This window comes from Nomascus leucogenys, chromosome 23 (assembly GCF_006542625.1).
Source record: "Nomascus leucogenys isolate Asia chromosome 23, Asia_NLE_v1, whole genome shotgun sequence".
Classification (NCBI taxonomy): domain Eukaryota; kingdom Metazoa; phylum Chordata; class Mammalia; order Primates; family Hylobatidae; genus Nomascus; species Nomascus leucogenys.
In genome coordinates this window covers 14,568,918-14,584,877 of record NC_044403.1, presented here as the reverse complement: position 1 = coordinate 14,584,877, position 15,960 = coordinate 14,568,918, and the positions used below count along the sequence as shown (strand labels likewise).

The 15,960-nt window shown below is 42.6% G+C and overlaps 1 protein-coding gene across 13 annotated transcripts in view; it reads left to right on the top strand.

The window, feature by feature from the left end:
* PLEKHA5 (pleckstrin homology domain containing A5) overlaps positions 1-15,742 on the top strand; it is a 251,562-nt gene extending 235,820 nt beyond the window's left edge. For 8 of the 13 annotated variants that reach the window (XM_030804993.1, XM_030804988.1, XM_030804991.1 and 5 more), the window contains 3 exons: positions 4,310-4,455; positions 9,033-9,138; positions 14,869-15,742. In XM_030804993.1, the coding sequence (XP_030660853.1) occupies positions 4,310-4,455; positions 9,033-9,127 (241 nt within the window). In that variant the 3' untranslated portion in view covers positions 9,128-9,138; positions 14,869-15,742. Of the gene's footprint in view, positions 1-4,309; positions 4,456-9,032; positions 9,139-10,068; positions 13,018-13,594; positions 13,724-14,868 lie in introns of those variants that run through there. The other 5 variants (XM_030804985.1, XM_030804992.1, XM_030804986.1 and 2 more) reach the window with 5 other exon arrangements.
* Positions 15,743-15,960: the final 218 nt, after the last annotated feature.

The following is a 15,960-nucleotide window of genomic DNA, read 5'->3' as shown; positions in this document are numbered from 1 at the left end:
GTGAACTTTGGAGTCAAAAGTACTGGATTTGAGCCCCAGCTTAGCTACTTAGGAGCGATAGAATCTTGAGCAAGCTATATAACCTCTTAAACTACACATTCCTCACTTGTAAAAATGGCAAGAGGGCTGGACACGCTGGTGCACATCTATAATTCCAGCACTTTGAAAGGCCAAGGCAGGAGGATCACCTGAGCCCAGGAATTCAAGACCAGCCTGGGCAACATAATGAGACCTCATCTCTGAAAAAAAAAATTAGCCAGGCATGGTGGCATGTGCCTGTAGTCCTAGCTACTTGGAGGCTGAGGTGAGAGGATCACTTGAGCCCAAGAGCTCGAGGATGCAGTGACCCATGATTGTGCCAGTACACTCCAGCCTGGGCAACAGAGTGAGACTCTTATCTCAAAAAAAAAAAAAAAAAAAAAAGGCATAATAACGGTATCTATCTGACAGGTGTGTTGTAAAGATTAATATGAAAACACATGTGGCTGGGGGCAGTGGCTTATGCCTGTAATCCCAGCACTTTGGGAGGCCAATGGGGCAGATCACTAGAAGTCAGGAGTTTGAGACCAGCCTGGCCAACATGATAAAACCCTGTGTCTACTAAAAGTACAAAAATTAGCCAGACATGGTGGTGCATGTCTGTGGTCCCAGCTACTTGGGAGGCTGAGGTAGGAGAAATGCTTGAACCCAGAAGGCAGAGGTTGCAGTGAGCCAAGATCACACCACTACACTCCAGCCTGGGCGACAGAGTGAGACTCCATCTCAAAAGAAAAGGAAAAAAAAAAAAGAAAATACATGTACAGCACTTTACACTGTGCTTAGCACCTAGGAAGTATTCAATAAATGATACCTTACTCCAGGTGCATGCCTGTAGTTCCAGCTACTCAGGAAACTGAGGTGGGAGGATTGCTTGAACATGGGAGGTCACGGCTGCAGTGAGCCATGATCATGTCACTACACTCCAGCCTGGGCAACAGAGCAAGACCCTGTCTCAAAAAAATTTTAAAAAGAGAGATAAACACCTTTAAAAAAAAAAGTAAAAAGGCATATAAGCTGTAGCAGAGTAAGCAATTCAGCACTGCCTATACAGTCGGCCCTCCATATTCATGGATTCATGCCTTTACAGTTGGCCCTCCACATCCATGGATTCAGAACCCATGGATCTGGAGGGTCAACTGTACTATGCCATTTGATATAAGGGACTGGAGCATCTGCAGATTTTGCTATCTGTGGGGGGGGTCCTGAAATCAGTCTTCCCAGGTAATGATTGACATTGGTCAAAATTCTAAGCTGTCTCATAAGAGTTCCAGAAATTATGGTGATTTTCTTTTTTCTTTTAGCTATATATATATATAGATATGTATATATATAGCTATATATACATATCTATATATATATAGCTATACACACGTGTATATATATATATACACATATATACACGTATATATATATACACACACACACACATATATATATATTTTTTTTTTTTTTTGAGACAGAGTCTCGCTCTGTCGCCCTGGCTGGAGTGCAATGGTGCAATCTCGGTCCACTGCACTCGGTTCCCAGAGGGAACCTCCGCCACCTGAGTTCAAGCAATTCTCCTGCCTCAGCCTCCCGAGTAGCTCGGACTACAGGCACGTGCCACCATACACGGCTAATTTTTTTTTTTTTTTTTTTTTTTTGTATTTTTAGTAGAGACAGGGTTTCACCATGTTGGCCAGGCTGGCCTCAAATTCCTGACCTCAGGTGATCCACCCGCCTCAGCCTCCCAAAGTGCTGGGATTTCAGACATAAGCCACCATACCCAGCCTTAACTGGCCTTCTTAAGAGTATATCTTCAGTCTTTCCCTCCATTAAAAATATTAGCAGCACTAGAAAACAGAAATGCTATGGTTTAATGTTATTAGGAGTGCCTTTATTTCTTAAATGAATAGCAAGATTGAATTTGAAAAGTATTTGGCAATGTCTGATAAGAAAAATATCTCTGCTGAATTTTTGTATTAAGAAGCATAGATTAAAACACAGTATATTATTATTTTTTTTTTTTTTTTTTTATTTGAGATGGAGTCTCGCTCTGTCGCCCAGGCTGGAGTGCAGTGGCGCAATCTCGGCTCACTGCAAGCTCCGCCTCCCGGGTTCACGCCATTCTCCTGCCTCAGCCTCCCGAGTAGCTGGGACTACAGCCGCCTGCCACCACACCCAGCTAATTTTTTGTATTTTTAGTAGAGACGGGGTTTCACTGTGGTCTCGATCTCCTGACCTCATGATCCGCCCACCTCGGCCTCCCAAAGTGCTGGGATTACAAGTGTGAGCCACCGCGCCCGGCCAAAACATAGTATATTAAAAATTGATGAGTTCATAATGATACAACAACAAAAAAATTACTTGTTGGCCATTGTAGAGGATGCTAGAGAATCAACTTTTAATTCCAAAACTTGGTACATTAAGGGAAAGGATCAAGTATTTATCATGTTTTTTTCCCAAATTGTAACCAAATAGTTTGAGGAAACTTTTATTTTTAGAAGAATTTCAAGTGGGAGTCAGAGTATCATTGTTTTGTGGCAGGGCGCAGTGGCTCATGCCTGAAATCCCAGCACTTTGGGAGGCCAAGGCGGGCAGATCAGTTGAGGTCAGGAGTTTGAAACTAGCCTGGCCAATAATATGGTGAAACACTGTCTCTACTAAAAATACAAAAATTATCCGGGCATAGTGGCACATGCCTGTAATCCCACCTGCTTCAGAGGCTAAGGCACAAGAATTGCTTGAGCCAGGGAGGCGGAGGTCGCAGTGAGCCGAGATCCTGCCACTGTACTCCAGCCTGGGTGACAGAGTGAGAATCTGCCTCAAAAAAAAAAAAAAAAATGTGTCATTGCTTTGCTAACCCTAATGAAATAATGGATTTGAACAATATTCCTCAGTGGGCTGCCAAAGCTATCAGCTGAAAATCTGACAAGGAGCTTTATATGAATGGGTCAACCCAATAACCCCTGAACTCACTGATATTTGTTTTTTTTTTGAGACGGGGTCTCACTCTGTCGCCCAGGCTGGAGTGCAGTCATGCAATCTTGGCTCACTGCAACCTCTACCCCACTCTGCCCCCGATTCAAGCAGTTCTCCTGCCTCAGCCTCCCAAGTAGCTGGGTTTATAGGCGCCTGCCACTGTGCCCGGCTAATTTTTGTATTTTAGTAGAAACAGTTTCACCATCTTGGCTAGGCTGGTCTTGAACTCCTGACCTCATGATCCTTCCTTGGCCTCCCAAAGTGCTGGGATTACAGGCATGAGCCACCGCACCCAGCCACACTGATCATTTTTAACGTCACAAAAAGAAACAATCTGTTAATGCAATAGTTCATGACACCCACCTAATGAAGTGTTACTTGCCCCTCTAAAACCTAAATTTGAATAAGCCTTAAAATCATATAACTTTGGCCAGGCGCAGTGGGTCACACCTGTAATCCCAGCACTTTGGGAGAGAGGCAGGTGGATCACGGGGTCAGGAGATCGAGACCATCCTGGCTAACACAGTGAAACCCCATCTCTACTAAAAATACAAAAAGTTAGCCGGACATGGTGGCAGGCGCCCGTAGTCCCTGCTACTCGGGAGGCTGAGGCAGGAGAATGGCATGAACCTGGGAGGTGAGCTTGCAGTGAGCCTAGATCACGCCACTGCACTCCAGCCTGGGTGACAGAGTGATACTCCGTCTCAAAAAAAAAAAAAAATCATATAACTTTATAGAAAATCTTGAGGGATACAATCATCAGAATCCAGAATGTGATAAGCTATATAGGACAGATAGACCAAGTTCTTTTACATATAAATGGCAAAGAATAAAAGGGATCTGGGGCAGTTTGTTTTGGATTAAAGTAGACTTTAAGGAATTTGTCAGGCAATAATATATGGACCTTATTTGGATCCTGATTCTAATTCTAAAGTGACATTATGAGGCACCAGGAAAATTTAAGCACTGACTGGATATTTGATGGCATTAACATATTAAAAATATGTACTGAAGTACTTACAGATTAAATATCATATGTAGAATCTGCTTTAAATGGTTTAGGGAGCAAGAATTTTAGGGCTTAGATGAAGCAAGATTGGCAAACCAAGTAATTATTGAAATGACTATACAGGTTTATTATTTGCTCTAATTCTTTTGTTTAAAACTTTCAAAAGAAAGAAAAGATTGATTGTAAGAAAAAATGTTAGTTGTTAAACATAGGTTGTGGCATCTTTTATAACAAAAAAAGAAGAAAAATTAATTGTATTTTATAGTGACAAATTTTTAAATACCAATCTATTTTCATCAGCCCTCAAGATGAAACACAGATCACAAATCATAAACCAGAAGACCATCCTGAAGAAAATACAAAGAACAGTGTTGACGAACAGGAAGAAACTGTTACTTCTTACGAATCAACTCCTGAGGTTTCTAGAGGAAATCAAACAATGGCAGGTAGATAGTATACACTTCATAATTTTCTACCTGGTGCTTCCTCTGAACTTCTAAATTTATTTTCCATGGGGAGATTCTAAGAAGGGAATCACTTAAGTACCTTGACTACAGATTAGTCAACGTTTGCCTCCCCAAGTGTACCTTCAGGAGGGATGCAGCCCCTGCCACAGAGTCTACCCTGGCAGAGGGATCAACACATTGGCTTTGGTTTTGCTTTTTCCTTTCGATTTTAACACATAGAGTAAACTTTTTCTAATAAAATCTTTTGGCTGGGCACGGTGGCTCACACCTGTAATCTAGCATTTTGGGAGGCTGAGGCAGGTGGATCACGAGGTCGGGAGTTCAAGACCAGCCTGGCCAAAATGGCGAAACCCCGTCTCTACTAAAAATACAAAAAATTAGCTGGGCACGGCGGTAGGCATCTCCAATCCCAGCTACTCAGGAGGCTGAGGCAGAGAATTGCTTGAACTCCGGAGGCGGAGGTTGCAGTGAGCCGAGATCACGCCACTGCACTCCAGCCTGGGTGACAGAGTGAGACTCCATCTCAGAAAAGAAAAGACAATCTTTCGGTACTTGGAAAATCTATCTGTTCTCAGGGCTAGATTCTCAGAGTATTCACAAGCCTGCCACATTGGGAACTGTGGAGGATTTAATACCTAAACTAATAGAATGGGTTTGTTTACTCCATCGTTGCTATAATCCATATCTGGCTGTTCCTTTAATTGTAGAAAATTATTATCCATGGCATTTTAAAAAAAAACAAATTGTTCTGTGCTCTATTCTCTCATATTTTTTTGGACTCTTCACAAATCTTTTCTTTTTTCCTGGAGGCAGAGTCTCCCTCTGTTGCCAGCACTGGAGTGCAGGGGCGTTATCTTGGCTCACTGCAACCTCTGCCTCCCTAGTAGCTGGGATTACAGGTGTGTGCCACCACGCCCAGCTAATTTTTTGTATTTGTAGTACAGATGGGGGTTAGTATGTTGGCCAGGCTGGTCTGGAACTCCTGACCTCCAGTGATCAGCCCACCTCAACCTCCCAAAGTGCTGGGATTACAGGCATAAGCCACCGTGCCTGGCCCTTTTACTCTTTTTCTTTATGATTTTTTGGGGGCAGGGATGGGAATTAGTGCATGTTATCATCTTTGCTTCTTTTTTTTTTTTTTTTTTTTTTTTTTTTTTTTTTTTTTTTTTTTTTTTTTTTTTTTTTGAAGCAGTTTCTCTCTTTCACCCAGGCTGGAGTGATGTGGCGCGATCTCAGCTCACTGCAATCTCCACCTCCCAGGTTCAAGCAATTCTCCTGCCTCAGCCTCCCAAGTAGCTGGGATTATAGGTGCCCACCACCACGCCCAGCTAAATTTTGTATTTTTGTAGAGGTGGGGTCTCGCCATGTTGACGAGGCTGGGTTTTTTTTTTTTTTTTTTTTTTTTTTTTTTGAGGCGGAGTCTCGCTCTGTCGCCCAGGCTGGAGTGCAGTGGCGTAATCTCGGCTCACTGCAAGCTCCGCCTCCCAGGTTCACACCGTTCTCCTGCCTCAGCCTCTCCGAGTAGCTGGGACTACAGGTGCCCGCCACCACGCCCGGCTAATTTTTTGTATTTTTAGTAGAGACGGGGTTTCACCGTGGTCTCGATCTCCTGACCTTGTGATCCGCCCGCCTCGGCCTCCCAAAGTGCTGGGATTACAAGCATGAGCCACCGTGCCCGGCCTCAGGCTGGTCTTGAACTCCTGATCTTAGGTGATTCACCCGCCTCAGCTTCCCAAAGTGCTAGGATTACAGGCGTGAGCCACCATGCCCAGCCAGCTTTGCTTCTTTTTTTTTTTTTTTTTTTTTTTGAGATGGAGTCTGGCTCCGTTGCCCAGGCTAGAGTGCAGTGGCACAATCTCCACTCACTGCAAGCTCCACCTCCTGGTTCACGCCATTCTCCTGCCTCAGCCTCCTGAGTAGCTGGGACTGTAGGCGCCCATCACCACGCCTGGCTAATTTTTTTTTTTTTTTTTTTTTTTTTTTTTTTTTTTTTTTTTTTTAGTAGAGATAGGCTTTCACCGTGTTAGCCAGGATGGTCTGATCTCCTGACCTCGTGCTCCGCCCGCCTCGGCCTCCCTAAGTCCTGGGATTATAGGCGTGAGCCACTGTGCCCGGCCCAGCTTTGCTTCTTGTAGTCCATAAGTAAAAAACCATTCCTACAAAACTCCGCCACCACTGCTGCCCTTTTGCAGAAGAATAAGAAACAATGAAATTCAAGTATTCAGGACCATTCTTCATAGGAAAAGCATGGGGTTCTGGGCAGAACATCTTCCGTATAACATGTATATGTTATAAATTTAAATAAAATAAATTTTGTTTAAAATAAATTATAAATTTATATTATCAGTCATGTTCCCTTGTAACAAATAGTAAGCACTGCCTTTTCCTTTGCCTCTATCACTTACAAGGGAACATGAGCCAGGTGCAGTGGCTCACGCCTATAATCTCAGCACTTTGGGAGGCCAAGGCAGGAGTATTGCTTGAGCTCATGAGTTCAAGACCAGCCTAGGCAATATAACAAGACAACATTTTTACTAAAAATAATACTTTTAAAAAATTAGCCAGATGGGATGGCACTATAGACCCAGCTTCTCAGGAGGCTGAGGTAGGAGGATCGCCTGAGACCAGGAGGTGGAGGCTACAATGAGCTGTGTAATTGCACTACTGCTTTCCAGCCTGAGCAACAGAGCAAGACCCTGTCTCAAAAAATAAACAAATAGGCCGGGCGCGGTGGCTTGGGCCTGTAATCCCAGCACTTTGGGAGGCAGAGGCGGGCAGATCACGAGGTCAGGAGATCGAGACCATCCTAGCTAACACAGTGAAACCCCGTCTCTACTAAAAATACACAAAAATTAGCCGGGCGTGGTGGCGGGCTCCTGTAGTCCCAGCTACTCGGGAGGCTGAGGCAGAATGGCGTGCACCCAGGATGCGGAGCTTGCAGTGAGCTGAGATTGCGCCACTGCACTCCAGCCTGGGCGACAGAGCAAGACTCTGTCTCAAAAAATAAATAAATAAATAAATAAATAAATAAACAAATAGCCAGGCACAGTGGCTCACGCCTATAATCCCAGCACTTTGGGAGGCTGAGGCAGGTGGGTCACCTGAGGTTTGGAGTTTGAGACCAGCCTGACCAACATGGAGAAACCCCATCTCTACTAAAAATACAAAATTAGCCAGGCATGGTGGCCACGCCTGTAATCCCAGCTACTCAGGGGGCTGAGACAGGAGAATCGCTTGAACTCAGGAGGCGGAGGTTGCGATGAGCCGAGATCACACCACTGCACTCCAGCCTGGGCAACAAAGAGCGAAACTCTGTCTCTAAATAAATAAATAAATAAGATGTGTGCACAGGAGGTCTCACTTGTTAAAAAAAAAAAAAAAAAAAAAATTGTCACTGGCTAGTTTTGGTTATTATGCAGCAGGTCTGGATCAAAGTGTTATGATAGTATTAAAACCACAACATTTAAATCATCCGTAGTAGCCGGGCGCGGTGGCTCAAGCCTGTAATCCCAGCACTTTGGGAGGCCGAGGCGGGTGGATCACAAGGTCAGGAGATCGAGACCATCCTGGCTAACACGGTGAAACCCCGTCTCTACTAAAAAATACAAAAAAATTAGCCGGGCGTGCTGGCGGGCGCCTGTGGTCCCAGCTACTCGGGAGGCTGAGGCAGGAGAATGGCGTGAACCCAGGAGGTGGAGGTTGCGGTGAGCCGAGATTGCGTCACCGCACTCCAGCCTGGGGGACAGAGAAAGACTCCGTCTCAAAAAAAAAAAAAAAAAATCATCCGTAGTATTTAGCTGCATAGAACTAGAAAAGTTCCAACAGAAAATTAACCTCAAAGCAAAAAAAAACATTGTAAAGTTTTTGTTTTTTGTTTTGTTTTTTTGTTGTTGTTGTTGTTGTTGTTGTTGTTTGAGACGAAGTCTTGCTCTCTTGCCCAGGCTAGAGTACAGTGGTACAATCTCAGCCCACTGCAGCCTCTGGCTCCTGGGTTCAAGCACTTCTTCTAACCTGGCCTCCTGAGTAGCGAGGACTACAGGCACGAGCTACCATGTCTGACTAATTTTTGTATTTTTAGTAGAGTCGGGGTTTCACCGTGTTGGCCTGGCTGGTCTCGAACTCTTGACCTCAAATGATTCGCCTGCCTCGGCCTCCCAAAGTGGTGGGATTACAGACATGAGCCACCACCCCCAGCCAAAAAAAAAAAAAAAAATTTGAATAGTCATCAGGAAACATTTTATACTGAATAATTAGATTGCAGATTAGAAAATAACAGGCTGGACACATAATCCCAACACTTTGGGAGACCGAGGTGGGAAGATCGCATGATGCCAGGAGTTCAAGACCAGCCTGGTCAACATGGTGAGACCCCATCTCAATTAATAAAAATTTGTTTTTAATTATTTAAAAAGAAAAAATCACAATAGAACCAAATGTATCTATTACTTCCTTCTCAAAACATATTCTAATTTTTGTGGGATTACAGCATCAGGTTTTACTTCTCCAAATGTGTCTTAAAGATTTTTATCTTCTCCCATTTTCTTTGTGTGTTTTAGTGAAAAGTCTGTCCCCATCTCCTGAGTCCTTGGCATCGCCAGTTCCATCCACTCAGCCGCAGCTCACAGAAGGATCACATTTCATGTGTGTGTAGTCTCAGAAGAAGTACGTCATTTCCCTTTGCATTTGTGCTTTAGTTTTTTACTTGAATTTTATGACTCATCTGTTGGTTTAGTGAATCAAAACTGAGATTTGTTCTGGACTGTACATAGGGATAGTTGGCAGAACAAGTAGGCATATCTTGGAACCAGGGTCGGTAACAGATTGCTAACATTGGCTCCTCCGATGATTTGCTGTGTGACAGCATCTTCTTTGTCTCTTATTTCATCATCCAGAAAAACAAAATTTGTAGGGTATGGCCTGTGCCAAGACTTGCAGTGTTGTGCAGCTGTGCTTCTACTTAATGTTCCTTTCCATAGCCTGACCTGAAAATTCTGTTTAAGCCATTACACGTTGACTATGTAATGCTTTTTACAGTTAGGGTGACATGTCTGCCCACTGGGAATTTGCTAATTATTGTAAATGACAATGAAATGTTTATGGTACAGCCAACTTGATGGAATATTAAAATCTTTAATGTCTATCTGATATTATTTCTAAGTAATTGAATTCTATTAAGTCAGGGAGGTAGTTACTAAAACCGTGGATGGTATCAGGGAGAAGAAGGAATCCTTTCTTGAACAATGTTCCTTAGAGCACAGATTTATAATTGAGAATAATTTCCTGAATTCTTACTTTTAAACTTCCTAGACAATTGCTAATTTTAACCTATAATTTAGTACTTATAGCGTACTCTAAAAGTTTTTTAACTTTTTATAAAAGCTCTGGTATAGAGTAAGAATGTTATGCCTTTTTCTGCATTTTCTTTCTCACAGCATCTACCATATCTAGTAAAGTTTGGTGCTTTAGGATTACCATCATTTTCTGCTGAACAATTATAAGCAGCAAAAACATATAGAGACATTATAAGCATTAGTACTAACATATTCTTTTATTTTTTTATTTTCTTTTTTTTTATGTTATTTCTTTTTTCAGAGATGTCACCCATGCTGGAGTGTAGTGGCATAATCACAGCTCACTGCAGCCTTGACCTCCTGGGCTCAAGCAGTCGTCCTGCTTCAGCCTTACAAATAGCTGGGATCACAAGTGCACGCCACCACACCTGGCTGATATTTTGATTTTCTTGTAGAGACAGTCTTACTAAGTTGTCCACGCTGGTCTCAAACGCCTGAACTCAAGCTACCCTCCCACTGCATGAGCCACTGTGCCTAGCCTCTTTGATTTTTACATTCTCAAAATATTTCTTTTATTTTCTTTCCTTTTTTTTTTTTTTTTTGAGACAAGGTCTTACTCTGTCATCCAGGCTGGAGTGCAGTGGTGCAAGATCATGGCTCAATGGCTCACTGCAGGCTGACCTCCCAGGCTCAAGCAATCCTCCCACCTCAGCCCCCTGAGTAGCTGGGACTACGGGTGTGTGCCACCATGCCAGGCTAATTTTTTTGCAGAGATGGAGTTTTCACCATGTTGCCCAGGCTGGTCTCGAGCTCCTGAGCTCCAGTGATCTGTCCGCCTCAGCCTCCCAAAGTGCTGAGATTACAGGTGTGAGCCACCACACCCAGCCTTTTATCTTTCAAGTATTTTTTAAATTTCACTAGCTTTGGATACAAGTGGTTTTGGGTTACATGGAAGAATTGTATAGTGGTGAAGTCTGAGATTTTAGTGCACCTGTTACCCGAGTAGTGTATGTTGTACCCAATCCTTCACCGACCTTCCACCCTCTCCCTTCTGAGTCTCCAAAGTCCATTATACCACACTGTATGCCTTTGCATACCCATAGTGTAGCTCCAACTTATAAGTGAGAACATATGATATTTGGTTTTCCTTTCCTGAGTTACTTTACTTAGAATAATGGCCTCCAGCTCCATCCAAGTTGCTGCAAAATACATTATTTTGTTCCTTTTTATTGCCGAGTAGTATTCCATGGTGTATATAAACCACATTTTCTTTATCCATTCCTTGGTTGGTGGACACTTAGGTTGGTTCCGTACCATTGGAGTTGCAAATTGTGCTGCTATAAACATGCATGTGCATGTATCTTTTTCATGTAATGACTTGTTTTCTTTTGGGTAGATACCCAGTAGTGGGATTGCTGGATCAAATGGTAGATCTACTTTTAGTTCTTTAAGGAATCTCCACACTGCTTTCCATAGTGGTTGTACTAGTTTACATTTCCACCAGTAGTGTAAAAGTGTTTCCTTCTCACCACATCCATACCAACATCTGTTGTTTTTTGACTTTTAAATTATGGCCATTTTTTTTTTTTTTTTTTTTTTTTTGAGATGGAGTCTCACTGTGTCACCAGGCTGGAGTGTAGTGGCGTGATCTTGGCTCACTGCAACCTCCTCCTCCAGGGTTCAAGCGATTCTCCTGCCTCAGCCTCCCGAGTAGCTGGGACTACAGGCGTGTACCACCACACCCAGCTAATTTTTGTATTTTTAGTAGAGATGGGGTTTCACCACGTTGGCCAGTATGGTCTCGATCTCTTGACCTCATGATCCGCCCGCCTCGGCCTCCCAAAGTGCTGGCGTGACCCACTGCACCCGGCCAATTATGGCCATTCTTGCAGGAATAAGGAGGCATCTCCTTGTGTATCTTCTTTTGAGAAATGCCTATTCATGTCATTTGCCCACTTTTTGATGGGATTATTTGTTTTTTTTTCTTGCTGATTTGTTTTGAGTTCCTTGCAGATTCTGGATATTAGTCCTTTGTCGTATGCATAGTTTGCAAATATTTCCTCCCATCCTGTTTTCTGGAATCTACTTCGTTTCACACCTTTTTGTAGGAACTATAATCTGTGCCCTTTTTTTCAGCCCAAAGTTTTTTGTTGTCTTTTCATATTTGTAACTTTTATTTGAGATTATGTCTACCTGGAACCTCAAAGAGGCTTCTGTTTTTGTCGGTTGGTATCTGTGCAGGATTGAAGTGCTTGCTGGGAGTTACAAATAACCTAATTGTTATAGTCTTATCTGTGTTTTGCCTTTGTCACTTGTATTTAAGCCTTTTTTTTTTTTTTTTTTTTTTTTTTTTGAGATCAAGTCTCACCCTGTCACCCACACTGGAGTGCAATGGTGAGGTCTTGGAGACTTGCCCTCCTGGGCTTAAGTGATCCTCCCATGACAGCATCCCAAGTAGCTGGGACCACAGGCCTGTGCCACCAAGCCTGGCTGATTTTTTGTATTTTTTGTAGAGTAGGAGTTTCGCCATGTTGCCCAGGCTGATCTCAAACTCCTGAGCTCAAGCGCTCTGCCCGCTTCAATCTTCCAAAGTGCTGAGATTACAAAATTGAGCCATCACGCCTGGCTGTGTCTAAACTTTTAATTTAATATGTGTAGAAGTGACTGTTGAGGACAGGTGCAGTAATGCCAGCACTTTGGGAGGCCAAGGCTGGTGAATCACTTGAGGTCAGGAGTTCAGGACCAGCCTGGCCAACATGGTAAAACCCCATCTCTACTTAAAAATACAAAAATTAGCTGGGCATGGTGTCAGGCGCCTGTAATCCCAGCTACCTGGGAGGCTGAGACAGGAGAATCGCTTGAACCTGGGAGGCAGAGGTTTCAGTGAGCCAAGATCACACCATTGCACTCCAGCCTGGGTGACAGAACAAGACTTTGTCTCAAAAAAAAAAAAAAATCTGGGCGTGGTGGCTCACACCTGTAATCCCAGCACTTTGGGAGACCAAGGCAGGCAGATGACCTGAGGTCAAGAGTTCAAGACCAGCGTGACCAACATGGAGAAACCCAGTCTCTACTAAAATTACAGAAGTAGCTGGGCGTGGTGGCACATGCCTGTAATCCCAGCTACTTGGAAGGCTGAGGCAGGAGAATCACTTGAACCCGGAGGCAGTGGTTGCAGTGAGCCGAGGTCGTGCCATTGCACTCCAGCCTGGGTTAAAGAACAAAACTCTGTCTCAAAAAAAAAAAAAAAAAAAAAAATGGTGACTGTTGCTACTGGTGACATAATAACACAAAACATTGGAAAAATAAACATTGGACTCATCTGATTTCATCTGTGTAAAGAGTTGACCTCTTAGTAGAAAAATATATATATTAAGAGCCATTCACATAATATTTTGATTCGATAAACAGATTATGATTGTATGCATATCCTTCCAATAATAAAGGATATTCAGTTAAAACTCAAGTATATTTCCAGGTTCCTTAAATTGTTATAGGATTTTATTTTGTTTTCCTCTTATTCCAAGAGCAGTGGCATACTGTAATGAGGTATGATTATTGTCGGATATTTTCTAGTCTCATGGTATGCAACCACCACAAATAACTAAAGGCATGAAAACTTGTATTATTTTATATCTTCCTATTATGCATATGCCATCTTTCTGAACTAGTGGTTTTGGCAGGATTTAGGAAACCTTTACCAATGACACTACTATGTAGGCAGCTCAATAATTATTACATATTTTAGTGGAGTTATGCAAATGTTTGCTCATTTTGTTGATCTTTTGGATTCAGCTATGTTTGCTACTCTTTTTTTTTTTTTGCAGTTGCAAGATTTAATAGAGTGAAAACAGAGCTCCCTTAAAATGGAAGGGACCCAAAGGGTGTTGCCGTTGCCGGCGGTACATTTTTTATTCTGTATTGCTATTTATAATTGCATTATGTTGGCCGGGCACAGTGGCTTATGGCTGTAATCCCAACACTTTGTGAGGCCGAGGCGGGTGGAACACAAGGTCAGGAGATCGAGACCATTGTGGCCAACATGGTTGAAACTCCGTCTCTACCGAAAATACAAAAATTAGCTGGGCGCGGTGGCGTGCACCTGTAGTCTCAGCTACTCTAGAGGCTGAGGCAGGAAAATCACTTGAACCCGGGAGGTGGAGGTTGCAGTGAGCCAAGATTGCGCCACTGCACTCCAGCCTGGCGACAGAGCGAGATTCAGTCTCAAAAATAATAAGGCCAGGCGCAGTGGCACACACCTGTAATCCTAGCACTTTGGGAGGCCGAGGCAGGCGGATCGCCTGGGTTCAGGAGTTTGAGACCAGCCTGGGCAACACGGTGAAACCCCGTCTCTACTAAAATACAAAAAATTAGCTGGGTGTGGCGACGTGCACCTGTAGTCCCAGCTACTCAGGAGGCTGAGGCAAGAGAATTGCTGGAACCCGGGAGGCGGAGGTTGCAGTGAGCCGAGATCGTGCCACTGCACTCCACCCTGGGCAACGGAGCGAGACTCCATCTCCAAAATGATAATAATAATAATAATAATGAAGAGAAGGAGGAGGAGGAGGAAGGAAGAAGAACTGCATTACGTTATGCTTCCTTGTGGGGTTGGGTATAGTGGCTCATGCCTGTAATCCTAGCACTTCGGGAGGCCAAGGCAGGCAGATCACTTGAGGCCAGGAGTTCGAGACCAGCCTGGCCAAAATGGTGAAACCCCGTATCTACTAAAAATACAAAAATTAGCCAGGCATGGTGATATATGCCTGTAATCTCAGCTAGTTGGGAGACTGAGGCAGGAGAATCACTTGAAGCCAGGACACAGAGGTTGCAGAGAGCCGGGATCGCACCACTGCACCCCAGCCTGGGCGACAGTGAGACCCTGTCTCAAAAAAAAAAAAAAAAATTGCATTATGTTTCTTTGCTTTGTGAATTAAGCTATGGAAATGAAGAAAAATATCCTTTGATTGTATTGTATTTTAGGATTTTCATGGCCATGCTTGTCAGTTCTGTTGTTACAGAATGTCACCCTTAGTTACTTTGGGAAATGGTAATTAATTAACGTTGCAGGTGTCAAAGTAATTTCCTCTCTCTTATTTTGCAGCTATACTGACTTCTGTTGAAACCATTCAAAGCTAAAGACATGGACCTTCAGCAGTGTAAGAAGATATTGTACAGTATATTTTAAATCTATGAAATTCATAGTTCTGATGCTTTTGGTCACAGAGCATCATTTTATCACTTCTGGAAAATGTTTATTCCAAAACAGCTTTAATGGCCCATATGTACACTTCGTAATCTCAAGGTTATTATTCTGACACCAGCTTGCTGCTATGATTTCAGAGCACATAAGTAAAGGTGCTTTTAATGTGCAGTCTATTGCCAGAGCTTACTTAGTTGCTGATTTCCAGATTTCGATGTTTCTTAAGTCTAGGCGAATTTATATATATATATATATTTTTGCTTTTCATTTTCTAAAGTTAGTTAATATTTCCAATGAAGCTTGTTTTCTTTTTTTTTTTTTCTTCCCATTTTGGCTACTGCAGTGCTTTTGTTTCACACTTGATTTGTAAAAATTTTATATATATATATTTAAAATGTGCCATTTTATTGCTAAGTGAAGTATGTCCTGTTTTCTGCTATAATTCTTTCTCGGTCAGATTGCAATGTCAGCAGTTACTGCCACACTCCTGTCAGCTTAAACACAAATGTTACCGCTTATCTTTTCTTAAAAAAAAAAACAAAGTGTAGGTATTTTGAAGTACTGGGCTTATATTTCATTGGAATACATGTGTACAGCAATAAGCAGGTTTTCAAATCCAGTACTTAGTTTGTGTACAAATGTAATTATGTTCATTGTGTATATATTATACAATGAGCACATGTAATGTATTAAAGGCTACTTACTATTGTTTAAATGCAAATGTTCATATCTCATTTCTTTTTTATCATGTTAAATAAATGTTGATGTTCTTAAATCATTGTTAGAATTTTTGTTCTTTCCATCCAAAATTGAAAGTCTGAAGACTCAAGAGACCTCTAGAAGAAAAGGTACTCTGTTAATTTTATAATCCTAGACAACATCTTAAAAGATCCTTGTCGGTCCAGCCCTCCCATGTCGAAGTTGAGGACCTTGAGGCTCAAAGAGATAAATTGACTTGGCCACAATTTAATGACAGAATTTTGACCAGACTAT